The sequence below is a fragment of the Haemorhous mexicanus genome, chromosome 2 (genome assembly GCF_027477595.1).
Source record: "Haemorhous mexicanus isolate bHaeMex1 chromosome 2, bHaeMex1.pri, whole genome shotgun sequence".
Taxonomy (NCBI): domain Eukaryota; kingdom Metazoa; phylum Chordata; class Aves; order Passeriformes; family Fringillidae; genus Haemorhous; species Haemorhous mexicanus.
Window position 1 is genome coordinate 4,808,937 of NC_082342.1, and position 25,546 is coordinate 4,834,482.

The 25,546-nt window shown below is 45.9% G+C and overlaps 1 protein-coding gene across 2 annotated transcripts in view; it reads left to right on the top strand.

The window, feature by feature from the left end:
- ILDR2 (immunoglobulin like domain containing receptor 2) overlaps nt 1-25,546 on the top strand; it is a 40,232-nt gene that overhangs the window by 6,353 nt on the left and 8,333 nt on the right. Inside the window, exons 2-7 of one of the 2 annotated variants that reach the window (XM_059872231.1) lie at nt 2,616-2,948; nt 4,013-4,132; nt 14,476-14,532; nt 18,874-19,020; nt 19,761-19,937; nt 25,038-25,154. In XM_059872231.1, the coding sequence (XP_059728214.1) occupies nt 2,616-2,948; nt 4,013-4,132; nt 14,476-14,532; nt 18,874-19,020; nt 19,761-19,937; nt 25,038-25,154 (951 nt within the window). The remainder of the gene's footprint in view (nt 1-2,615; nt 2,949-4,012; nt 4,133-14,475; nt 14,533-18,873; nt 19,021-19,760; nt 19,938-25,037; nt 25,155-25,546) is intronic. The other variant, XM_059872239.1, reaches the window with a different exon arrangement.

Sequence of the window (25,546 nt, forward strand, 5' to 3'; positions counted from 1 at the left end):
TAACAGGGAAGGAGGGCTGTGGTGCATGGTTAGCTGAGAGCAATGTGTTTTCTAAGCAGTGTACTTGGTTCACAAGGGAAAGATTTAAATATTCAGTGTGTCACTGTTTTATTCCTGAAGCTGAGGTAACGTGATGAGTCACTTGATCAGCTCATGCCACATGCTGGCTTTGGCCTCACAGTGTGAAGGGTCATGGAGCTGCCAGACACTGGTCTGACATGGACCCATTGGGTTTTCAAGGTGTTCTTCATGTTTCTTGCCCTCAGATGCAACCCAGAAGGTGTGAATCTCTGGAGAGGAGAGGATTAGGCATCACCAGGATTTGTTCACCTCAAGAAGCAAGTGGTGGCATTCCCTTAGTGCCACATGGCCCCTGTGCTTGGTCCCTGGGTAAAGGAAGCCTGGCAGAAATGTCCCAGCTGTCACTTCCTGAATAATCTCTCCGCCTGTGTCTCAGGAAAGTGCAGGAGCTGCCTCATTTACTGTCTGTCCTGTGGGAGACCTCAGCTGTGCTTGGTGTTATTCTGGAGAACAGCCACACTTCAGCTTTTGGATTTGAGTCCAGGCACTTCTGGCAAAACTGATAACCAGTTTTGCCACTTCCACATGGCACAAGCGCAATGTGCATGGTGTCCTGCATTCATTATATGCATAACATAGCATTTCTGTGCAAGTGCCAGAGCACCCTTGTGCTCCTCAAGCCATCACATAGTAGTCCCCAAGGTCAAATCCTGTCTAGATTAGTAACTCTGTTAGTATCAGTGACCACCTTGCCTCTCGAAAATTAGCTTTCCCCTAGGTTCTGTCCATGCTGTATTTTCCTCTCCAGCTGGGATTTATAGACTTCATTGTGCTCTACAGTTCACTGCAGACAGTGTATCACTGCAGACAGTGATAACTTGTTGAATTTAATATTCACTGTTTTATCAGCCTCTTCACTTTCCTCTGGTTCTGAATCCTGATCATGCAATCTCTGCTCACTCTTGCTTTTCAGGTCTGCAGCTGTCTCCAGCTTGACCTTGTCTCTTCATGCCTGCTGTTATACAGTTGATGCATTTATTGCTCTCTGTCTGCTTCAAGCTCCAGTGCTTTAGTCTGTGCCTTCCCCCCCCTCCCCCATTCTAAAGATATCTCCTGTCATTTCACTTTCTTTTGCCAATTTCCATCTCCTTTTCATCTCTGCTTTCTGGAGTGGGTGGGTTATTTTGCTGACTCCATTTCCTCTCTTCTCTACATCATTTCTGAATCTCCTGCAACCTGACTGCAGCCCTTTGTACTTATTTTGACCTGGGCTGAGGCACCTTCTCCAGCTTCTTCCAACTAAATGCAAGCTTCCTGATTGTCATCCTGCTTATCATTCTGCTTCTTATATTTGCTCTGATACTTTGTCTTTGCTCTTTTTTCTTCTTTCTTGCATTTTCCCTTCTCTTCTACTGCTTATTGATATCAGGAAGTCTTTCTTTGTTCTCAGTGTTTTCATCCCTCACTAAGCTTCCTCAAGTCCACCAATCCCTTCTGCAGATGTTGTGTAGGCTTTCTCTTCTGCTTTGTTGTCTTGAATATTTCCTTGTATTTCCTCTTTTTCTCTGTTTCCCTGTGTATTCCCTCTTTTCCACTTGCTCTGGGTGAGGGGTGTGCTAACACCAACATTTTCCATACTGAACCTGATACCTTTTTTTTGATGTTGTGTGAGTGCTCTCAGACATTGCTGCCTGCAGCACAAGGAGGGAATCAACGACGGGCATGTGGGGGCATTTTGGCCATATCCCTGTGGGTGGATGGAGGGCCTCACTCTCTAGAAGGCTGGCATTGCTCACTGACTCTCCCTCAGCTACACAAGGGGGTAATAGCAGTCCCCTATGTCTTCTCTGGGGTCTTGATGCATCAGGTCCAGGCTGCAGCTCTCCTGTCAGCTACTAGATAAACATTACATGTTGAGATCCTTCTCCTCCCTGAGAATGTGAAAAACTTGAGGGTTTGGGCCCTTTTCCTCCACACCTCCCACATGGAGCAATTTGTCTCAGTGCTACTTGCCAGCCCTGGGAAGAGCTCTGTGATTTGGATCCACTCCTTTGTGCATCTCTGGAGTTTGGCAGAGCAGGCAGCACTAACTGGGCACCAGTGCAGAATGTGCTGGTCCAGGCACTGTGTGTTGCCTGACTTGTAAAGAAGAGGCGTGGTGCCACTGAAATGGGGAGGGAGGTGACTTATTCTGCAGGGGGACTGTCGTGAACTCAGGATCTGACCCCTTGGCTGACCTGCTGTACAAGTGGAGCATGGCCATCCCTAAAATACCTCTTCCTTATGTTTGAACCTGCCCCAGAAGCTGTGAATCATCACACCATTGTGTTAGGGCTTCTGTAGCACAAGGATGCTACATTTGAGCCTTCAGCCCTATCATGCTGTGTTTTTCCTTGTGACTGTAAGCTATGAAAAAGCAAACTTATTTCTGCTGCCAACATCCCTGCTTACATACATTGAGGAGTGTTGCTCCCTAGCACCTGAAACAGATGGACAATTTTATGTATGTGAGGAGAATAATGCTGTGATAAAATGCAGTAGCTCCCTCTTCAAGCAGTGCCAAGACATATGATACTTATGTTTTTGTCTTCTAGCTGAGGTGGAAGGGTTGCAGGTCACTGTGCCTGAGAAGAAGAAGGTGGCCATGTTATTTCAGCCTGCTTTGCTTCGCTGCCATTTCTCTACTTCTTCCACCCAACCAGCTGTGGTACAGTGGAGGTACAAATCCTACTGCCAGGACCGGATGGGGGAAGCTCTGGGTATGGTGACTTCTGGTTTGCAAACAATGAGCAAGAGAAACCTGGACTGGGATCCCTACTTGGACTGTGTGGACAGCAGGAGGACAGTCCGTGTCGTGGCCTCCAAGCAGGGGTCTGCCATCACCATAGGAGACTTCTACAAGGAAAGAGACGTCAGCATTGTCCATGGTAACTCTCCTACCCCAGGGAGGCTTGGTGGGGGCTGCAATAGACCCTCAGCAATTTGGGACACTGGAGTCTGGCAGTAATTGTTCACTTGACTCCCTCAGAAATGGCTGTGGGAAGGGAGCTCTTGTATATTAGACATTTAGGATTCAGCCAACCAAACCTAGACCGAAAGGTAATTTCTTTTGGTACTTCCCTTCAATTAACTCTAGGTCTTCAAATATGGTATCCTTTTTTCCCTCCCATGAAGTGGAAGCTTTTTATTCCTGACTTTGCATATTGCTGTGTATATAGATTTTCCTTAGCAAAGGGGTGGCAGCAAGAGATACAAATTCAGTCTCTGCAGGATAGGTTTTTCTTCCTTGCAAATACCACTGCTGTTTTCCTAGTTCTGAAATACCAAGATTATCCTACACCTCATGTTTGCTCAGCCACAGACTTCACCAGGTTACCCTGTCATGAACCTAAACCCCCACAGCCTTGGGCAGAGTGGAAGGAAGAGATTTCCAGGGGGTGAAGTCAGGTTGGGTGGAGATGAGGGATGGCAGGGTCCTTAAACATTTTTGTCTGGAAGGCTGTGTGAGAGAGCTTGTCCCTCAAAAGTACAAAGTGTCTGATTGACTGCAGAGACCACCTAGCCAGAAGTGGAGACTCCTTGGTGTGAAGGGCTTGTGATCAGCCTCACAAGGGGCAGTGTTTTCCTTTGTCTCTGTGTAACCTCTTCACAAATGACTGAGGTGCTGCAGAGGAGACACTGCCTAAGCCCTGCTTTCATGACAGGAATAGAGTTGGGACCCATGCCCTGGGTGACAGGAAGGACAGAGAGACATTCATGATCCCTTCTGCTCTTGGCACTTGCAGGGTGAGCTGCCTCTGCAGCATTATCTGTTTTCTCACCTACAGCCAGAAGTCCTGTCTGTTTTTTTTCCTGAATACTGTGCTATTCTGGATAAGGCTAAACCTTTCTTAGAAAGGAAATGAGGTGGATTTGGAACACAGAAATGGAGCAGTGCATTCTTCCTTTAAGTGTTGGAGGGAAAACTTGACTTTTCTTTTTTCCCTTCCAGATGCAGACCTACAAATTGGGAAGTTGATGTGGGGAGACAGTGGCCTCTATTACTGCCTTATTATCACACCAGATGATGTGGAGGGCAAGAATGAAGAATCAGTGGAGCTGCTTGTGCTAGGTGAGGCCTCTTGTTAGGCTGCTTTTTCGGCAGATACCTGATGCATCTTTCCTCCTGCTCTCTCGCTGTCTCTCCATCCCTGTGCACTGTATTACTATGGGTGTAAGAGCTATGTAAAACAGTCCCTGCAGCACTGTCACCATTGCCTTGCACCTTGTGCACTCATTCACACCTAGGCAAAGTGGGTGGCAAATGCTACCAAACCAGAATAGTAATGTTTACACCCACACCGCTCACACGTTACACAGGCGTAAATGACTGCAGAGAGTGCAGGGCTATGGAAAGGCAGAACCCTTGTTTTTAAGGGATAAAACAAAAAACTTGCAGCAAAATGAACACTTAAGACAGAGTCTTTTAACAGCAGACACCCAGAAGACATCAGATCCTGTGATTTTTGCAGTCCTCGTCCCACTCTTCTGACCTGTGAGGCTGTCAAGAAGCATTGTGTTGAATGTGTCAGTTTGTGAGATTTTTTTTGTGTGCCTGATAACACTTGTCCAGTTAGAGGTGCAGTTTCACAGTCATCCTAATCAGGTCTGACCTGGTGCTGCCACTAACAGGACCTACCCTCTCTGTGGTGTATGTGCTTGGCTCTGCTTCTGTTAAGTTCCCTAGAGCAGTGTGCTTAGCAGGATCAGTTTCTTCCCTATTTGCAGGGTTTGCTTTCAGTGGTGGCTTCCATGATTCAGCTCACTGTAAAGGTCAGAAAAGCAGCCATTCCAGCTAGAGGAGAAAAGCAGAGTGAAATGGGCCTTTCAGGGACTTTTGTTGACATGCCTGGAGCCAGCTGTAGTACTTCAACCCTAGATGCCCCAGGAGAGCAAGCCGAGTTTTTCCCAACTTCACTTAAGACCTCACCATGGCTCTTGTGTGCACAGATCTGTGCATCCTGTGATGGAAATATTAAAAAGCTTGGTTGATAGTGTATAGGTGATCTGTGGAGGTGTACAGTAGAACATGTCTGTCAAGCATTCCCTTGATCTCCTACCAAAGGTCAGAGTTTAATTGGTGTTTATATTTGGAGCTGTAGTTATCATCACCAAGTAAACCAGACTGAATGGGCGAGTGGCTGTCACAGTGCCATTGCCTCTCCTCGCCCCATTAATGTCAGCCAAACAATGGACAGTAGGAGTGGAAGGTCAGAGAGTGGAAGGTCAGTCTGGTCACTCCAGCAAACAGTGTCACTCGCCTGTGTAAATCCACAGTGTGACATCTGTGTATCATCTGCCACTTAGTAACAGGCCCAGGACCAACTTGTGTGAGTTCAGGTGAGGTTATTTCTGCCAGGTGGCAGTGGTAGCTGTTAAAATCCTCTCCTGAGGTCCTGTGTCTGTAGTGATGAGCTGCTGAATTTTTGTCCTTTTTTCACCTTCCTGTCTAGGATTTGGTGTCTTCCTCTTGTATATCTACAACTGTGCTCAGACACCAGTGATAAAACAGTACCATGGTAACAGGAAGAATTGGTTTTTCAGTGTGTACAGAAGGCTGTGGGGAGAAAACACAGAAATCCCCTCCTCTGGAGCTGGCTTGATGTCTCTGCCCCCAGTTCATTTTGGTTATGTTGGGGTACACATGTAGCTTAGGCTGCATCACCCTTGACCACTTCTGCTTTTCTGTTCCACCTCTGGGCCTGACCTTGCACTTGATGCAGCTCTCTGCCAAGTTTGGCAGCAGCATGAAAGCAGACTTGTCGTGGGCTTCCTTCTGCCTCATGCTGTTAGGCAGCCTCTGTATGTTGCTTTTCCTGGGTAGAGGCAACATTCCAGCTTTTGGTGCAATCCAGGATTACCTACCTGTTTTCCTCCTTCCCCCTCTTCCCCTTCCCACCTTTTTCTTTTCCTTCTGCCTTTGCTGTTACTTTTTTCTTTGTTTTCCTTTATCTCTCCCTATTGATGGCTAAAGGATGAAGCAGCCAGTGATGAAAATACTGTTCCTTAATATTCTGCATATTCTGGGATATTTTTTGTTCCCATTGCTTGGAGGGAGACACAAGCAATTTTACAGTCCTAGAGGACATGTGATAAAAGGGGTTTGTTTGCTGTTCTGCTGCTCTTTGTGTGGAACCCAGATTCCCTGTTAGAGAGTTTGGAGCAGCAGAGGGATAGTGTGTGAGAGATGCTACAATTCCCAGGGCACATTGCTGTTTGCTCCCTGCTGACAGTGGTCTCACAGATATAATTTACATTGCTTATTTTGGGGTTGCTGCATGATTTCAGCATAAATTAGAATTTTGAATAGAGCAGAGGTTCTATCCACTCACGTTATCCTTGGGGTGACAGAAAAATCAGAATGGAAAAAGAAATAGGAAAATATCCCTTCTAGTGGTTTCATATTAATGCCAGGATGAAAGGGCAGTTTAATATCACGTTGAAACCTTGAGAGGACTGAGAAGCAAAAATAGTGGATATCATACCAATAGCATCAATGAATTAATGGAAGTTTGTTTAGCTAGAAGTGCAGGGTCCTGCTTTTATACAGTGAATCATACCATGAATAATTGATCAAAAAGCACTTTATCACGACTTAGAGCAAAATCTAAAACCCGAGCAAATTGCAGTATTTCCTTTTTTTCTTAGGAAAGTGATCACAGAGACCTTCAGTGACCTCTTAAGTAGCAAGGGAGCCTGGGTCATGATGGGATTGCATGTTGGGTTTTGTTACCTGGACATGTCACGTTGACACACTGAGCTGCTGGTCAGCTCTGGGTAGCATCAGGGAATCCCATGTGCTGTCCTCATGTCACACTTATTTCAGAAAAGCATACAAGCATTTATTTATATCCATTTGTGCTCAGCAAAGCTGATAGGATTTGTAAAGCATACCTAATGTTAGGCATGTGCTTATTATGTACTTTGCTGAAAAGACCATTCAGTATCTTTTGCTTAGTCAGGGACTTTAACTCTCTCTGAGGGAATCAGTGCAGGTGAGGGAAGAGGAGTAGCAACCTCTGTCTCAGAAACACAGAAGATTGGTTGGTGGTGAACCTCCTCTAGACTAAGGAGAGAATTTAAATTAAAAAATACAATTACATATTTATTATATTTTAAAAATATACTTGAGACCTTATTATTCTTTGCAACTGTCTGAAAGGAGGTTGTAGCAAGGTGGGGGCTCATCCTCAAGCTGTGTTGGGAGGGCATTCAAGTTGGATATCAGAAGGAAATTCTTCACATAAAGGTTGGTTAAACATTGGAATGGGCTGCCCAGGGAGATGTTGAAGTCACTGTCTCGGAGGTGTTTAAGGAAAGACTGGATGTGGCACTCAGTTCCATGGTCTGGTGGTGTTTGGTCACAGGTTGGGCTCAAAGATCTCAGAGGTCTTTTCCAACCTAAAAGATTCTGTGATTCTCTGATATATGTGCATTTTGATGGCATTTTGGAATCTCCAAACAGGATGTAGTGTACTATAAACTGTATGAACTCTGCTTCTGCTGCAGACTGGTCCAGAACTTAGCAATTCAACACAGGAATCAAGTGATACTCCCTGCACTCATGTGTTTTATTAGAAAAGGGGAACCTTTGCTGACATTACAGCTGTGTTAATGAATCCCTTTGAAACTTGGTACATTTTATTTTTTAAGCTTTTTAATGTGATTGAATCTAAAAGGCTGAATCCTAAATTGAAGAAAGTCTACATTTCTGTCGTAGTAGCTGGCAGCTAATGTCCTGCTTCTTGAAACACAGACAGTGCTATTAATCATATTGTTATTTGTAGCCCCTGTGTATTGCTTTTTTATATGAGAATGTCAGTGGGCTTCAGTAAAGTAATTCATTGCAGCCTTTCTGAAGGGAACGGCACGTGTACCAGTGCAGGGATGCAGCATGCCTGGAGGAACCTTCAAACCAGAAGTACAGTGCAGTGTCAGTGTCATCTTAGCTTCGTGTCACCAGCTCGCATCAGGAAGCAGTCCAGCTTCATTCCATGGCCTTGCATACAACCCAGTAAGACTCCCAAGTGCCAGAATTTACTAACCATAGGTGCAGGGACCTATGGAAGCTGCTACACTGCTTGCTTCCCAAGCTGGAGCAGCTACAGAGCAGTGCCTGTACGTACAGCTCAGCACAGCTGGGCTCCCTGGAACCCATAGGTCTGTGCATGCTCATTGATGTTTGCATTCTGAGATTTTACATAGCTTAGACATGCTTCACAAAACAGTGGCTCCATTCCCTGGGAGTTTCTGGAAGAGGCCAGAAAGTACTCCACTAATTCCAATTGTTGGTTTGATGCTTTGCTTAGTGATCCATGCACTTTGCTAGACAGATATTGCCAGCTTTCTTTTCCATCCAATTCAGCAGCTAATTTTACATAAATTGTGTATCAGTGAAGTATTATTTTGTGGTTATTCATAGAATCATTAAGGTTGGAGAGGACCTTCAAGATCACTGAGTTCAACCTTTGATTGAAAACTACCATCTCAACTAAACCGTAGCACTAAAGTGCCACATCCAGTTGTTTCTTGAACATTTCCAGGGATTATGACTCCACCACTTCCCTGGGCAGCCCATTCCAGTGCTTAACCACCCTTTAGTGAAAAAATTGTTCGTGATGTCCAGCCTGAAGCTGTCCTGGCACAGCTTGAGGCCATTTCCTCTCATCCTGTCACTTCTTCCCTGGGTGTGGAGGTCGACCCATCTTTCCACATCCTCCTTTCAGGCAGTTGTAGAGAGTGGTAAGGTTCCCCCTGAGCCTCCTTTTCTGCAGATTAAACACTCTCAGCCACTCTTCATCAGACTTGCACTCCAGATCCTTCCCCAGCTCTGTTCCCTTCTCTGGACTCACTCCAGCTCCTCAATGCCTTTCTCAGAGTGAGGGGCCCAAACATAAACACAAGACTTGAGGGGCCTCACCAGTGCTGAGTACAGGACAATCACTGCCCTGCTCCTGCTGGCCACACTGTTCCTGATCCAAACCAGGATGCCATTGGCCTCCTTGCCCATCTGGACACACTCTGGCTGATGTTCACCTGCTGTTGATCAGCACCCCAGGTCCTCTTTCACTGCACAGTTTTCCAGCCGCTCTTCCCCAGCCTGTGACACTGTCAGCTCCTCCTGGAAAATGCTGTGGGAGACATTCCCAAAGGCTTTATTAGGTCCGGGAAGACATATCCACAGTCTTTCTCTCATCCTCTGGGTGGGTCACCTGGTCATAAAAGGAGATCAGCTTGGTCAAGGAAGACTTGCCTTTCCTAAACCCATGCTGGATCCTTCTGATCCTCTGGTTGTCCTGTATGTACTGTGTGGTTGCACTCAGGATCATCTATTCCATAACCTTCCTGAGCACCTGAAATTCCCCAAGTAAGAAGCTGAAGCTTCTCCCATTGTTATGTTTTAAATAACAACGATTAGCACTTGAGGTTTGTGTTAATTTCTGGAGACAGCTGGCGACTAACATTGGTAAGCTGATATCTTCTGCAGTTTATATAACTAGCCAGTATCCACATAGGCTGAACTCAAAACTTTAAAAGTCTCACACCCATAGTAATAGTAGTAAAGAATGTAAAGTTAAGAATGTAGATACATACACAGCATATTGTACAGTAATTAATGTACTAATAGAGACATGTGTTGACTTGCAGTGAGGATAAATCTCCACTGGGACACGTGTGTATGGTGTGCAATGCTAATAAGGCAGTTCTTACTCAGCAAAGTGACTCAATAGCTGGTATAAATATAGCCAGGTTTGGAATCTCTTCTATGCCAGGAGAGACTGTATAATAAAATTTGACATGATTTCGGAGATTGAAAAGTTCTTGGCAGAATTTTCCCTTACATGATGTTGGTTTTAGGATTTTGCTCTGATTTGCTGAAAAGCTGCCAGTAGCATCCGAGCTAGTGCTCGGTCATAGGAGTTGGCAGAGTTGTGCTGATGGCCTTGTGTTGGGGATGTGTTGGCCTACATCTCAGCTGGGAAAATGTCTGTGAACAGCTCCTTGGAGAGGGCTCACCCACCTTGAGCTGTGACCAAAGGTGGGTAGTGCCAGCAGGCGAAGGAAGTGATTGGCACACTTCCTCTTAAAAATCCTGGAGAAGTGTTGATGCACTGCCCCAGACCACTGTGCCGCCACCTTTGTAACCTGCTTCCAGGCCCCGTCATCCTAGCCCAGCCTACTCCTGGCTATTTATTTCACACCGATTAGAAGTGCTACTTGTTGCCAAGGTTTTTTACCCCTGTTTTCCTCCTTATTTGCCGGCGACAGCCACACGCTGCTGCTCACAAAGCAGACCGGTGTGATTAAAAGACCGCGGTTACTAAGGTAGCCATGGCAACAGCCTCCTTGGAGGTCTTTGTTGCCTGCTAAAACTTTGATCTCCAAAAGGGGCTGCTGCTGTTTCTCCGTCCAATTGAAGGGAAGGATGGGAAGAAAGGATAAAGTTTACTCCAAGCAGAGGGAGCACAGAGGGACACTTTGCAGAGCCATGCTCCCCCAGTAAATCTCACAGCAGCTGCCTTGGAAAAGTGTCTGATTTACAAGGGCCACACTTCCTCTCCTGTGCTTTCCAACCTCTCCTCAGGCCAGTGTCCCTTGCCAGGGGCCTCTTGCTGTGGCATGGCTTGGCAAAGTTTTCCGCCACTGAGAAGGAAATAATTCCCTCTGTAGTTGCTGTGTCCTGTGATCACGCTGCAGCAGGTTGGGCAGTGGAAGCAGCCTTCAAACAGGAAAACAGTTCAGCAGTTACTGCCATAGTTACCCAATATTTATCACATTTATGCGACTGCCAGTATTTGCCATGTTCCCATATTTACCCAATTGCCATGTTTCTGACTGCACCTGCTCCTACTTTATTCATGCCATCATTTCTTTTCAGCTGCACCACTTACCCTAATTATTTTTGTGTCTCTTCTCTGCAGAGTCTCTGCTAATTGTGTGCTTGACTCCAGGTCTTCCCTGCTCGGCTGCTATTTGCTCACTGCTCTGTCGCCTGCCTGCCTCCTGTGTATTAACTCCTGTCCTCGCTGGCCTCTGCTGTGTGTCTGCACCTCTTGGAGCTGCTCTGCATCCCCTCAGCTTTTCCTCTCCCATCCCTCCTCCTGTGCTCTGCCAGTGCAGATGGGGTGCTTGCAAGCTCCATTGCATTTCAAGGCTGGCAGGGGCCTGGGGCGTGTGAGGTGCCTGGTGAGAGGCCACTATGGGCAGGTAAAACCCTTCAGCAGCACGGTGGGAATAGAGAAGGCACATGTCCCAGATCCTTGCAGAATGAGGACAGGCTCCTAGCTCTGACACAGTCACCCGGGACAACCCTGGAAAACGGGGCCACTGTGTGTTCCCTCTATCCCCTCGGTGGTGGGAGCTTGCACAGAGGACACAAAGCTCTTGCGGGTGGGGGCACAGATCTGTGACTCAGCAGTGGTGCTCAGCCATGGCTTGGAGTGCCTGCAGCCCTTTCTCAGGTCGGCAGAGCTGCTGTGCAGAGGTGGTGTGGTCAGATGGTCTCTTGGCAGGATGTTTTCCTGAACTGTTTCTTCCCCATCAATTGCTATCTAGCCCCAGCATCCACTTTAAAACTTCCTTGAAAGAAACAAGAGAGAAGGAGGTGAGCTTAAAGCCCATGGAAGGAGCACCCTAGGCATGGAGAGATGGGTGGATGCTGGCCATGGGTGCTCTACCTCCTGCCTGCCCTTGCAGCCATGGGTCCAAAAGGACGCCCTGCTCTCTGTTTTGGGCAGTGTGTGACACACCAGACTGCTGCCCCGGGATCCCCTCTGTGGTCACCACCTGGCTCTGGGCCGTGCCTTGCAGAGGGCAGGAGGTGAGAGCCAGTGGCAGTGCTGCCCCCCCGAGCCACCCTGTCCCTGTGTCCCTGTGCCACTGGCTGGCAGGACAGGAGAATTTTTGCTCCACTTGTTGCTGGCAGCAGCAGCAGAGGGAGGAAGGTCGCCTTCAATGAGGGACAGTGGTGGGAGCCTCCTGTTGCTGGGGCAACCACAGGCAGCCTCAGCCTGCTGGCTCCCCTGAAGGAAGGGTGTGGGGAAGGGTTAATCAGGGGATTTATCCAGCCTGGCGTAGGGAGGGGCCTGAACTGTGGAAAGCTGCTGGGGGCACGGCAGTCCAGGGGTGGGCATTGTGCTCGCTGGCTGCCAGCTGGGTTTGGCGAGGCAGGCAGAGTTCAGGCTGAGCTGTGTTGGGATTTGCTGCTGCCTCTGGTCTTTCCAGGCTTTGTGCATCCCTGCTGGGGGCTCTGGGTCCCCAGGGCTGTGTGGCTCCTCTTGGCAAGGCAGGGATGCAAATTCCCCAGGCAGATATACTCTGACAAGCCAATTGAGGCTGCACAAGCAGGGAAGTACTGGCTGCTTGTGGGTACACAGAGGAGCTGCTTTGGTTGTGTTTGTTTTTACCAAGCTCTCAGGCACTGTTATATTAAGGGATGCTTTTTCACATGTTGGGCATGTGATTCCTTTTGGAGATCAGAAGGTACCCAGCACTAGCAGGGTTTGAGGCTCTCCAGGTAGGTTCCAAAGAAAGCAGGCACCCATTTGTCAGTGACCATTTGGGAAGGAGTTTCTGCTGTTTAAAGGTGTCATTTCCTTGCCTTTTTTACCACAAATAGACACCCTAAATTAGCTGTGTACCTCCATCAATTTGTCCAGTGGCATCTGCTCTCCTACTAGGGCTGCATGTGAGCTTGTGCAGAGGTAATAACACATGGGAGGTGAGCTACATGCTCATGTCTGCCCATATTCTGCATGTGTGTGGTTCATGTGGGTGCTGTTCACATATGCATAAAAGGCCTGCAAAAGAATTGCATATTGTTTAATCAAAATAAGGGATATGCTTAATATGCACGTGGAACATAACATGCTAGTTGTGAGTGGCTTGGACACTTGATCCTTGCAGGAAATTGACTGCAAAGAATGTCATGAAACTCTTTGTAGATGTAGATGAAAATGTTGCAGCAGACTGGTGGCAGGAGTCCTCCCTCAAAGTGGTAAATGGGGAGCAGTTATGTGAAGCATCACCATGCTATCTCTTGCTAAGGATTCTGGACCACTTCATCAGGATGGGCGTTCCTGTGAGTACTAGTCAGATCTGATGAGTTGCAACTGGCTGCAAAGCACTGCCTGTAGTCATGGTATACTCATTATGGCTCCAGCAGGCTTCCTTGTGGATTTTTGATTTCTACAGAGTCTCTGCTGAAGCACTGAGAAAAAACAGCTGGTGGGAATTTGATTGTAATAACCTTCAAGGACAGGCTAGAGGCCAAGGAACTTGGGATCCAGTTCATCACTGTGTCTGAGTGCTGCGTAGTGCAGGACCTGGAGGGTGTATGTGGAGGTTAAAGGTAGCTTTCTACCACTTTTGCATTGGCTTACCCTTAGCTGCTCCTGTTGCAATGCCCACAATCTCTGTGACTCCTCAGAGTGCAGCTCTCCTACCATATGCATGTCTTTTAAAATCCCAGCATGATCCTGGGGCTCTATGGGAGAGTTCACAGCACAGCTGCACTTAGGGCTGCTCTGCCAATGCACAGGTGTGTGTAAATTACAGCTGAGCACTGTGCAGGATGTTTGCTGTGTACTGGAAATATCCCAGGCATTCTGTGCCAAAACAAGCAAGCACCAAGCTGCCTTTGGGCTTGGAGTTTGTTTGTTTGTATTTGGTTGTAAATTATAAATTTGAAGTTGACTTGCCTTTTTATTTTGTTTTTTGTTTGTTTCCTTTTTCTTTTGCAAAGTGATCCCAAAAATTTCTACACGAATCCTTCCCTGGCTGGTTTGCTTCCATTGGGTGTTGGCCTTTGTCACACAGTCTCACCAAGGTGCTCATGCATCTCCAAATAATTAGCACATATGCACAGCATTCCTTCAAGGCTCCTTTCCTGGAGTTGTTGATGCACTCAGACCCCCACATGGAGAGCAGCATCCACGGGTTTTGGAAGCACGTGGCTGATTTATCAATAGCCTTGGGTTAAGTTAAAGATATTTCATATCTGTAGAAACTACATCAGTATGTTTCAAAAATAAACTGTGTCCTTTTGTTTAAGGGCTGCTGTGCATTTCCAGGAGCTTTTGCATGTGTAGAGCATAACTCCAGGAAGATGTTACCATGTAACTATGCTAAAGGGACTCCTTTTTCTTGTCATTTTGTGCCTAGATTGGAGAAGCTCTGTTCCAGATTCTTTCTCCCCAGCTCTGCTGATAAAATGCAAGGACACAGAAATGGCAGAAGTGCAGAGGCAGACACCAGGCATCGAGCAGGATGACATCTGTGGTTGATAGGAATTCACATAACGCAGAGTGCAAGTGGGCTGATGAGGAAGGGAACTGGAGGCTAAGGCAGGGGCTGGGGAGTGTGTTTTTCTTGCAGTAACCTCTCTCCTTCTTCTCCTCCTTCTGTCTTTTCTAGGCAGGACAGGGCTGCTTGCTGATCTCTTGCCCAGTTTTGCTGTGGAGATTATGCCAGGTATTCAGTCATTTCACCCTTAATCATCCATTCCTCTGTCATCTTGTCTGTTTATCCTTCTGCAGCATCTTTATGTGGTGTATGTTTCACTTGTGTGTGTGTTTTACCTGGGGATTTAAAGAGAAAAGCCTGTCAGTTACTGGGAAAGTGCTGGGTATGGACCCCAGAGAGCTGATGCTGGGCCATGCTGGGAGCCAGCATACAGAGATGATTGATGTCATGCCAGGATCAGTGTGAGAGCAGAAATGCCAGAGCTGTTCTGGGGACATTTTCTATCAAGCTCTCTGTTCTCCCCCTGCTAGCACAGAGGAAAGTGTGCTTCAGCCTGGGAGACCCCTCAGCCCTGCATGGCTCTGTGTGTCAGCTGCTCCTGTGCAGTCACTCAGCTCCCCAGGCCTGGCCTGTGCTCTGCTCCACCATCACCACAGATGGTAGCACAGCAGGTGCTGGGAACAGAGCATTGGCTAGCACCCATCAGTGGCACAGCCCCTCTTGTGCTGCATGGCCAGGCCATGTTCTTGGTAATACCAGCTGGCTGGCCTGATGTGAGAGCTCCTTGCCTGTGATAAATCCCTTGCTAGCCAAAACTAGCGAGAGCCACCAGTTCTGGCACTCCTTGCAGAGGAGACAGAGGCTGTGCAACAGATTGTTCTTGAAAGGGAAAAGCTGTGAGAATATTTAGCCCTCAAGTCAGCTGATCATTCCCTGGTGGGGCCCGAGGAGCATTTCTTTCACACGTTTGTGCAAAAATGCAACTCCACATAAATGTGTGAAGCTATTTTCGAGCCTGTCCCAGAGATGCAAACAGAGAGAAGGCAGACACTCACCGACCTCCAGTGTAACCCAAAGCTCCCTAGAATTCCTGCATGGCAGGAGAGGGATTGGTCTTTTCAGCACAGATAGATAACAGTTGGTTCTCTATTGTCTAACACTTTCCCCACCATTATTTAGAGTTTTATTGAATGGGTATAAAATTATGGTGTGTAGGCCCGATATCTTTCTGGTACCCTCACTGCATTTGTAGACAACAAGAAAGTGTAAGATGCAGCAGCAAACCACATTTCAGCTGTTGGTGTTGTCTGTTACCTGAGTAAAGAAAAGCAGATACTTCTGCAAGAACAAACCAGTAGTTTCCAGACAGCGAGGACACAGAGCATGTCAGCTTGGTAGTCATCTGAATCTCAGCATTACACAGTTGTATTGGGAACTGGTTGAATCCCAGTTTTGTTTTGTTTTAAAGGAAGAGCCAGCAGGCTCTTTTTGCTTTTTTTTTAACCTCATCAGAAAAGGAAATGGTCTAACTTCCTGTGAAGTAAAATCCTGACTCACAGGTCCCTGTGGCTGGGACACTGATTTCAAACATCCACTTTATATGCTGAGTGAGTATCCTGCAATGTGCAATGTACACACAAATCTGACCCCATTTTGTACTCCTAGGATGTGTTCAGGGAGACCACAGATACACTTCTAATGGACTTGCTGTCTGTTTTTTCCTCTACCAGGCTTTTGTCCTTTACGGAGTGGTTGTGAACTGTTCACTAATAGCTCTGGAGATCTGACATCTGAGTTTCACTGGATAGCTGTGGCTGGCCACTTGTGTCAAGCAGTACTATTTCACCTCTTTCTCTGTGTCCATGATGGTTGCAGAAAACACGATGAGAACACAACAAAGAAAAAGCCACTAAGATGTTGCTTAGATTGGCATAGATTAGGCAGTGCAGGACTGGAAAGGATAGTCTGGCTCCCTGTCTTGCATTCTCTCCCCAGCACCATGTAATTTCATCTTTCTGTAAGCTCAGCAAGCTTAGGTGTGGCCTAAGGTTTGGCCTTTCTCTTTCCCATTGGCCCACTTTCTTTGATGGGCTTCTTTTAGCTTCTCTCTACATCACTGATCATCTATTTCTGTCCATTTATGTAAGATCTTTAACTATAATACCTGCTTTTCCTGCTGCATTTATCCTCCTACCATATTTACAGGCAGGAGCTACATCTTCCCTCAGCCTTCTGTTTAATAGAGTAACTCAGCAGGCTTCAGCTCCCCTGCTGCCAGGCAGGCTCCAGAGTCCCTTCCTCCCTCAAATAAATCCCTGCTCTCCATCGGCTTTGGCCTAAATTCGTCTTTTCTGCTGCAAAGATGACCAGAGCTGTATAACATCAGTAACTTCAGATGCAGTTAAGTGCAGAGGAGGCCTTGTGTGATGGCATTATTATTTTCTTAATACTGCTGGAAATTCTTCTCTTATTTGGCCTATGATTTGCCATTTTTTGTGCCTGTATTGTGTGAGTGGTGACAGTAATGCTGTCAATACTGGATCATTTCTCTTGTTGTTCAGTTCTTCTCAACCAGTGAAGTCCTGTTCAGAACAGAAATTGTTCTTATCTTTGAACCTGTGACACTGCAAGTACTGCTGCATACTTTGAAATTCAGGATAATACTGCATTTCACATTTCCTGTTTTAGATCCAAGGACAACTGGCCTTTTGTATAACATGTCCCAGCCTTCAGTGACAATGCATCCCTACTGCTTACTGTCATGATATTTTAGCACATTCTTGTTTTCTATGTCAAGGTAATTTATGAAAATATTAAGCAAAACAGCTGCTAGAAGCATAACTTGAGGGACTGGGTCAGTAATCTCTCAGCTCTTGCTTTCCCATTCATGAATGTTTCCCTTCTGCCCTTTCCTTACTTGTTAGCTGAATTTTTCTCAGTATATAGTAAGTTCAACCCCAACATATTATTCCACAGGAACCAAAATTAAATGCAAATTTAAATTAAATTCATGTGTGTCAGCCAAAAAAGAAATAAAGGATAAAAAAAAAAAATCACTTCACACTTCTGAAGTGTTGATTTGTAGATGCCAGATCTTTGACTGACATTTTTCAAAGGAAATTTTAAATTCTAGATTTAAAATGGCATTTTTTAAAAGGGGAATTGTTTGTAAAAGAGTTAAGGAAAACTCCAGCAAAGTAAAGGATCATACTTTTGTTCAAACAGAACACTGTGGACGGATCAAAAATGACACTTCTTACTTTTGCATTGTATTAAGAACTAGGAAAAATTCTATATTGAGTGGACAAGGTGAAACATTTTTTCTTGACTTTTTAGCTTAGCAACACAGGTGAGGGATGTTCTGTTTTTCCAGTGTGATTCTCTATGCACATTGCTATCCTTGTATCAACACTTCTTCATCTCAAATAATACTGTACCAGGAGACTCTTTAGTGAATGCTGAACTTCTGCTTGGAAATAATGGTCTGCTGCTTTTTTTCCCCTGAAGTGGGGATAAATCCTTTCCCACTGCAGCTCCACCATGTCTTTATTTGCTTTTTGCCATGTTTCCTAGGTGGCTAAATAAACACCTGGGTCCACCTGAAGTCTTTTGCCCACCACCAGTCTTGCTTTGAGATTGGTTGGTGCATTTCTCTGACTTAAAACCAACTCCAGGCCTCCTGTATGTTCAGAGTCTTGTAATTTCTTGGTCCAGATGTGTTCACTGATCGTTCCTCAGTCTGTGGAACTCCTCTGTGGCAGTAGGTGCTGCCCTGGCACAGGCTGAGCCCTGCTCCCACCACATTTTCCAGCAGCAAAGTTTGAGAAACCTTTTCTCCCTCTGCTTCCCCTTTAAGCCCCATCCTGGGTTTTGTGGGCCAGCTCTTGCGTGCTTTCACTTGTAGAGTTTTTCAGCTGCTCCCTTTTGGGGCCTGGCACACATCATCTGAGGCTTCAGTGGGGGAGGAAAAAAGTGGTTGTTAGGTTTCCTGGCTGGCAGTGGCGCCTGAATAGGATGCTCGTTCGTTCGGCACATTCAAAAGAATAATTGCGCGCGTAGGCCTCGCATGGAAGGGGCAGGCCTGGCTCGTTCACTGGGCTATTTATAGCCCGCTTTTCACCATCGTTTGTCCCATTAAAACCAAAATGTGGCTGGGGAACAAACACATAAGCAGGGCACCAGCATGGCCAAGAAGAATGAGTCTTTGATGAGGGCCAAACGCTAATGGAGCACGTCCTGCGGCATTGGCGTGGGTCTGCTGAGGGGCGAAGGGTTTCTGGCCGGGGAGCCAGGGCTGCTGCCTCTGTGCTGCTCGCCTCTCAGTTTGCCAGGGATGCTGCTGGAAGAGACCACATTTTGGTAGCTCATTTCTCACTGTCATGAGCCATTTCTGCTCTGACAGAAGAGAAGGAGTAGACCCAGTCCTAGACCCACAGGGAGTCGGTCCACTTCTGTTATTCACCTGTGTGTTTTGTCCCCGTGCTCTCCGCTGGGAGGATGTTGCTGACGTTCTCTTCCACAGAAATGTGCAGTCCTGTAAGTATCTCCTTTTCTCCCCTTGTTTTCCAGAGTGGGTTTTTGTGGGCCTGGTGATCCTGGGGGCATTCCTGTTCTTCCTCCTGGTGGGGATCTGCTGGTGCCAGTGCTGCCCGCACAGCTGCTGCTGTTACGTCCGCTGCCCCTGCTGTCCCGAGTCCTGCTGCTGTCCCCGGGCACGTGAGTGACCCTGTCCTGCTGCAAATCTGCCCTACTACTTCTGCTCCCTGGCAGAACAGGAGGAGAATCTGCTCATACTGCTTCCTTTGCCCTGAGCACTTCGCTTGGCTAAAGGACTGGTTCTTAGGGAGTGAAGCATCTGACCTATTACTCAATGGTTGAATGCTCAAAGTTAATTACAAATGTAATTCCCCAAGCCCTCCCTGCCTTGGCAGCTGTGCCTGCTTTTCCAAAGTGTCATGCTCCCATTCCAAAGTTGTTGTTGTGTCAGTGAATGTTGTGGGTCAGAGCTAAGAGCATCCTGGGAGGTTTCTTCCTGGCAATGCAAATCAGCTGTCCTCTACAACAGTGCAAAATCCTTGCAGCCCAGCAAGGTTCCTGGTCAGGCTCAGTCAGATCTGTCAAGTTCCATGAGCCTCATCCTGCTGCTTGAGTCATCAGTTATTTTTAAAGCTGAACTGCCACTAAATCATGGCAGCAGTAATGCTGGCTGTAACACCCTGTCTTTCTGGGCATCTTGCAGTGCTGTTATTATTATATGCACTATTATTATTATATGCAGTGCATATTTTAAACTCCCCTCAGTACCCTTTGAGGCTTAGAGAAATTCAGGTTGGTCCTTGTTAATTCATTTGTCTGATTGTCTCCCGTGGGGTTGGTGGTGCAGGTTTTGTCTGTGTGTCCAGCAGGTCTGGGGGGGCTGGTCTGTGATGCCATTTCTTGTTCTTTTTCTTTTTCAGTGTATGTAGCAGGCAAAGCAGCAAAAGCTGGGTACCCTCCTGCAGTCTCTGCCATGCCAGGTCCATACTACATCCCCAGTGTTCCTGTAGCTGGCGTCCCATCTCCTGCTGTGCTGATGGACAAGTCACACCCCCCTCCCTTAGCCCCAAGTGAGGCCAGTGGAGGAAGCCAAAATGGTAATTTGCAGTGCCAGGCACAACATTCAGTCCTCTTACTGGGAGTGGGGCTGGGAAGGGGAGGAATGGTTGTCACTGATTGAGGGGTGTGAAGAGAAGAAACACAGGGAAACTGCATTTTAATCCCGTCTCTGACAATGACATTTGCATTAGGGCCACGTGGGCTAACTTTTCTAGGGCCATCAACACAGAGTCAGTTTGTGGGTGCCTAATTAGGTCAGCAGGGAATGGGAGGCCAAGTTCCTGTACAGGACCCCTCTCATTACTGCTGCAGACATTCACCTGCAGAGGACAAAAGGATGAAGATGATTTCAGGAGAGCAGAGGCAGGAGCCATTTTCCTTTTAGAGCTAATGCCTTGCAAGCTGCTTTCTCTTTGTAAACTGTCCTTCCAACCCTCTGTAGGTCACTGCTTGGACTCTGGCAGCAGTTTTTGCTGCAGCATGTTTTACTGTCCCCATGGCATTTTGGGCAAAGTAACCTATTGCTGTGATATTTTGGGGCTGGACCTTGTCCTCTACTTTACAGAAGTCAGTAGGTCACTTTTTTTGTTCAGCCTTTGCATTTGTGAAATGTGAGTGATGAAAGGCTTCTGACTAGAAAGGAGTTGAGATCAGTGTCAAACCTAGAACAACAGTGTGATGCCTCTTGTTTTGGGGAGGGTAATTTCTGCTGCTGCAAAGGAAGCTGCCATCAAGGAGAAAAGAGGGCAGCTATTTAGCCACATGCACTTCAGGATCAGAGGGGCTGTCTATATTCAAACATTCTGCAGCAGAAATGACTCTCAGCAATGTAGAGTCATCACTTACCCAGCTACACGTCTGATTTCAAAGCACCACACTAAGTATCAGTTGTTAAATTAACTCATGACAGTGTGTTGATAAAACACATCTGAAAAGACAAGATTAAGTAGCATAATTAATTAAGCTTCTGGAACAACCTACACATGCTTCTGCTGCCCCAGTCAGTATAGTAACCTTTCTGGAATTACGAAAAGTATTTTCTTTCAAAAATCATACTTTTTTTTGGTCACTGAAATCAAAACAGAGCTCTGGAATGGAGCATTTTGAAATAGGAAATAAATCAATCACTGGTCCAGCGCAGAATGTATCCAATCCAAAAACCTTTGTGAGAGAATGATGAATGACACCCAGTGCTTCTGTTTTTTTTCTCCTGTGAAAAATGTCACTGCACATAGATTGTGGTGTTGGTTGTGGGAACTCCAGGGATTTTTTAAGAGTCAGATCACAGCTCCCAGTCTTGTCTCTGCTAGCAGAGCACAAGTTCAGAATAAAAAGCAGTGGATGCATTTGGTAGCCAAATGGAATGGCTCTTAGAATCCCATGATCCTTACACAGAAGGATGCATTTAATAGATAATGCAGCCAAATCAGGTGTCTGGACTCAATCCCTCATCTCAGGACTTGACAGGAAATAGTATATATGGCAAATGAAAACATTATCACAGAGCTTTAACCTTTGTTGCAAGACAACAGAGATTCTTAAGCTTTTTAAAAAATTAGTTAATATTTTTTGCAATAATGTAGACAAACCCTTAGTCTGGATCATGGATCTGCTGTTCAAGGTGCTTCAGCTATGAAGCTGAGGGAGAGTTATAGCCTGTACTCTGTTCTTTTAAGGTCCTCCACTATGCCAGAATATCCCCTAATGACAGGCTGTAGAAGAGAAAACATTGTGTGGCTTTTCCAAGCTACTTATTTGCTTGTTGGCCAGGCAGCAAGCTAAACAAAACAGGTAATGGTTGAGTTTATAATAAAAGCCTTTCTCAGAAGGAGAATAAAAAGCTTCTGTGTCCTCCACACAGCTGGTGTAGGTCTGATATGAAGCTGTGTATCTTTGGGACTTCCACCTTTCTGTCAAGTCCATTTAAAAAAATGGGATTGGAAGTGCTGGGAGACAAAGACTGGAAGATTCTGTAACTCTGGCTTGCACTTTGCCCTAGATAGATTCTGTGCTTATAAATGACCCCTCTGAGGAGATCTAGTGAGAAAACTCAGGCCTGAGGATATTTAGAAAATTTGTCTGGGGTTACATAAAAGCCATGTAGCAAAACTCAGAATAAGCCTAGGAACTCTGTTCTAAACTTAGGGCTGAATTGAGAAATAAACTTCCCAAAACATTTAGCTGTCTTATTTTGAAGAGTGTTGACAACATAAAAGTTAGGATTTATGCTCTGTTTAAAATGCAGTGGTTACCTAGAGGCTCTTGCATAGATCCTTTAAACTCTGCACACAGGGAAGCTTTTGGTCCTAGATCTTTAACATGAAAAGGGTATAAGGATGAGACATCATTTACTTCCTAAACATACTTGTCTGAAAAAAATAGTAGTGCTGCCCTTTCTGGGGAGGGAGACAGCTTATAGTTTTGGCTGAGTTGGTTCCACCCACAGAAGAATAAAAATAGTGTCCAGTTAAATACAAATTAAACATTAGAAATTTATTAACTGTTCAAGAGAAGAAAATATGGCAAGAATGTTCCTTTCTCTTTGACTTCAGTGAGTGGTTCTGAACATGTGGTCAACATCTCTGCATCTTTATTTCTTTATAATTAAAATGAGCTTAAAATGATTCTGACCCGATTAAAGGATTATGGCAATTTATAAATGAAGACTGTGAGGAAGAAACTATAATATCTTTGGTTCTCAGCTGAAGGAATAATGAAGAGATTTAATAAGTTGAACATTTAGTATCATTATGAGAAGTATTTGATAAACAAACATAGAGACAAAACTGTTTCCTCTGTCATGGAAAATACTTTTTATGACCTGTTCACAGTCATCTTTGCAGATTTAAATCCAAAATTAATTTCTAGATGCTTGCAGAATTAACCAAGAAATTAATTTGCCTTTTGATACACAGCTGCAGTAGCAAGCTTAGTATGAAGCTAGCATGAAGCCTGGCTAATTCTCCATCAGTTCCAGGAGCTGTAGAGGTTGCCCAAATAGTGTTTGGCACAGCCTCAGTGTGAGCAGTGGCTCTGGGGAGACAGAGTCTGGAGGCTGCCTGTTCAAGTTCCCCAGAGGTTATGAGTAGGTCAGAGTGGTTTGCTTGCCTGTGTATAAATGAGGTGGCAGCTTAGCTGAGCTCATAGTCCACATATTGGAAGAAAGAATAGTGAGAGGCCTCTTTCCTGGCACAGTACCAGACAGAAGTGAGCTACCAGGCATGATGGTGAGGTGGAGAACTGCCCTTGTTGCTCATGCAGTGCATTTCCAGAGCTGTCACTTCTGAGGTCAGTCAGTCCAGTCTCACTTGAGGAGACCTGCTGTGCTTCCACTTTGGGAGGCAGAGGCAGGATTCCTTGTGTCCTGTAAACCACTGTCTGCATTTCCAGCCACTGTGCACTCACTCATTCACTCACTGGGATAATAAAGCACACACTGCTGTCAGCTGAGCTGTCTGGAGGCACATTAAAAGAAGGACCCTCACAGACCTCCACTATATTTTTACATCCTACACCATTCCCAAGTGCAGACACACAAGGTAATATCTCAAGATGTAATCACTTATCTTACAGGTGCGCAGTCCAAACCCACAGTAAAGCACTTTGCTTCTGGAGTCTGCCCATGGCACAGCCATTCCTGAAGCACAGCATGGTTATTTCCTAGTGCACAGAGACACATGCACAGCAGTTTAGGACAGGAGGTGCCTAAGAATACCTCTGCCAAGTCCTTGCTCAGCCCACACAGCACATACTATGCGACGTACTACCGAACCCATATGTTAATAGCTCGATGTGTTGCGGTGGTGAGGGATAAAACAGAAGGAACAGGTTGGCTCAGCAAGTGTATAAATTGTTCCCCAGCAGAAGCATTCATGCAACACTGCACTATTCCAACGAGGGAACATGTTAACCCCATGCAAGGCAGGCAGGTTCCATTTTGTAGTGCTAAGCGACTTGTCCTTACAATGGTTCTCTAATAAGGCTGAGTTTGAGGGTTGTAGTCCTCTCTTGTACCTAGACCTGAATTTCTGTCAATCCTGAAATAGCTCCAGGCTGACACCTTTCTTAAATAATCTGCTATAAAAACCTTATTTTCTTCAAAGGAAGGGTGGAAAGGTGGAGTTCTCTGCTTGCTGATCATAGACCCGTGTTAAGGTAGTCAGGCTGTTTGTAGCTATTTTTAGTAGGTAAAGTGTGCATGGACCTAACCTGCTAGAATTAAATCTGCTTTGGCTCCAGATGTATAGGGCTTTCTTTTTTGCACACAGGCACATGGACAAGTCAAAAAGCTGTCCAGACTTCCCAGAAGTCAGGCATTTCATGTATGTCTAAGATATATATGCCTTTTCTGTAAAGTAAAGCTTGTAAAAAATCCCAGAGCAGACAGTTTCACAGCTACCAGTGACCTGGTTGGCCTCATCCCTGGAGTCAGTATAAATCTCAAAGCAGTGTGGTGTGCTTTGTGGGACTTTGTGTTTCCTTCTATATTCTCTGGAGCTTCTGCCACATGCTCTTCAACCTGTGTGAGGAGAATTCATGGGGCTGGGAGGGTGGAGTGGTCTTGCACAGTGACAGCTCCCAAATGCTCAGCCACCTGCTTCTCCTGCAGACTCAGAGCTTAGAGGAAGCCTGATCTTCTGGGACTGCTTCTCCCATACCATGACGAATCCTTTCAGTAGTGCTGAGGAAGGAGAAATGAGTTCTGCTTTTCTCTCTGCCATCATCTGTGGGAGTTGGAAGTTGGAATCATTCTGTGGCAATGAGGGGGTTGCTTTTGTTTTAGCTGGGCAAAGTGGGCCAACCCCAGAGCGAGCCTGTCTCAGAGGAGGGAGGGTGAGGTGCTCTGAGGATGTCCCACCATGCTCAGTGTCCATCACTGGATGCACTGGGTTGTACAAATTGGGCATTTCCAAACCATTTTTGCTGTTCCTGCAAACTTCTAAAATGATGCAAGTTCTTACAACTTCACATCCCACACTGTAGACGAATTTCTTGTGAAGCAGCGACTGACTCAGTGTGTTTTGACGCAGCCTACCTGCCTGCAGACGTGAGCTCAACTATAGAATTAGCAGTGTTGTGGGAAAGGCTCCTTGTTCTTACATAGGTTTTCCTCTAATGTTTTCTTCTTCTCTCCCTAGCTGTGCGCAAAGGGTACAGGATCCAGACTGACAAGGACAGGGACTCCATGAAGGTGCTGTACTATGTGGAGAAAGAATTGGCTCAGTTTGACCCGGCTAGGAGGATGCGAGAACGATGTGAGAAACAAGCACGGTTTGATTTTTTTTTTTTTCCCACTGACCTAAGCAAGACTAGAAAATTCATAGTTAAAAGTTCACTTGGTTTGTCTCAGGGTCAGCTTCTAGGATATGATATCCAGGATGAGCTAATTGGGACAGATAAAGTCTAGGTTTTGCAGGTATGTTCGATTTTAAAAGTCTGGTGCTTACCTAATAATTCTTAGAGCAGAGTGAGGGGTACTGAAAAGCTCATGAAAATTGTCCACTTGTATAATTAAACTTTGGGATCACCAGCATCTGAAAAGCCAAGTCCCTGCTCATACCTTCTACAGCCTGTGGTGTGATAATAGCTGGGATATTGTTTTCACAATTTCTTAAGAGTGTGGTGTCAGTAAATTCCCAGCTTGGCA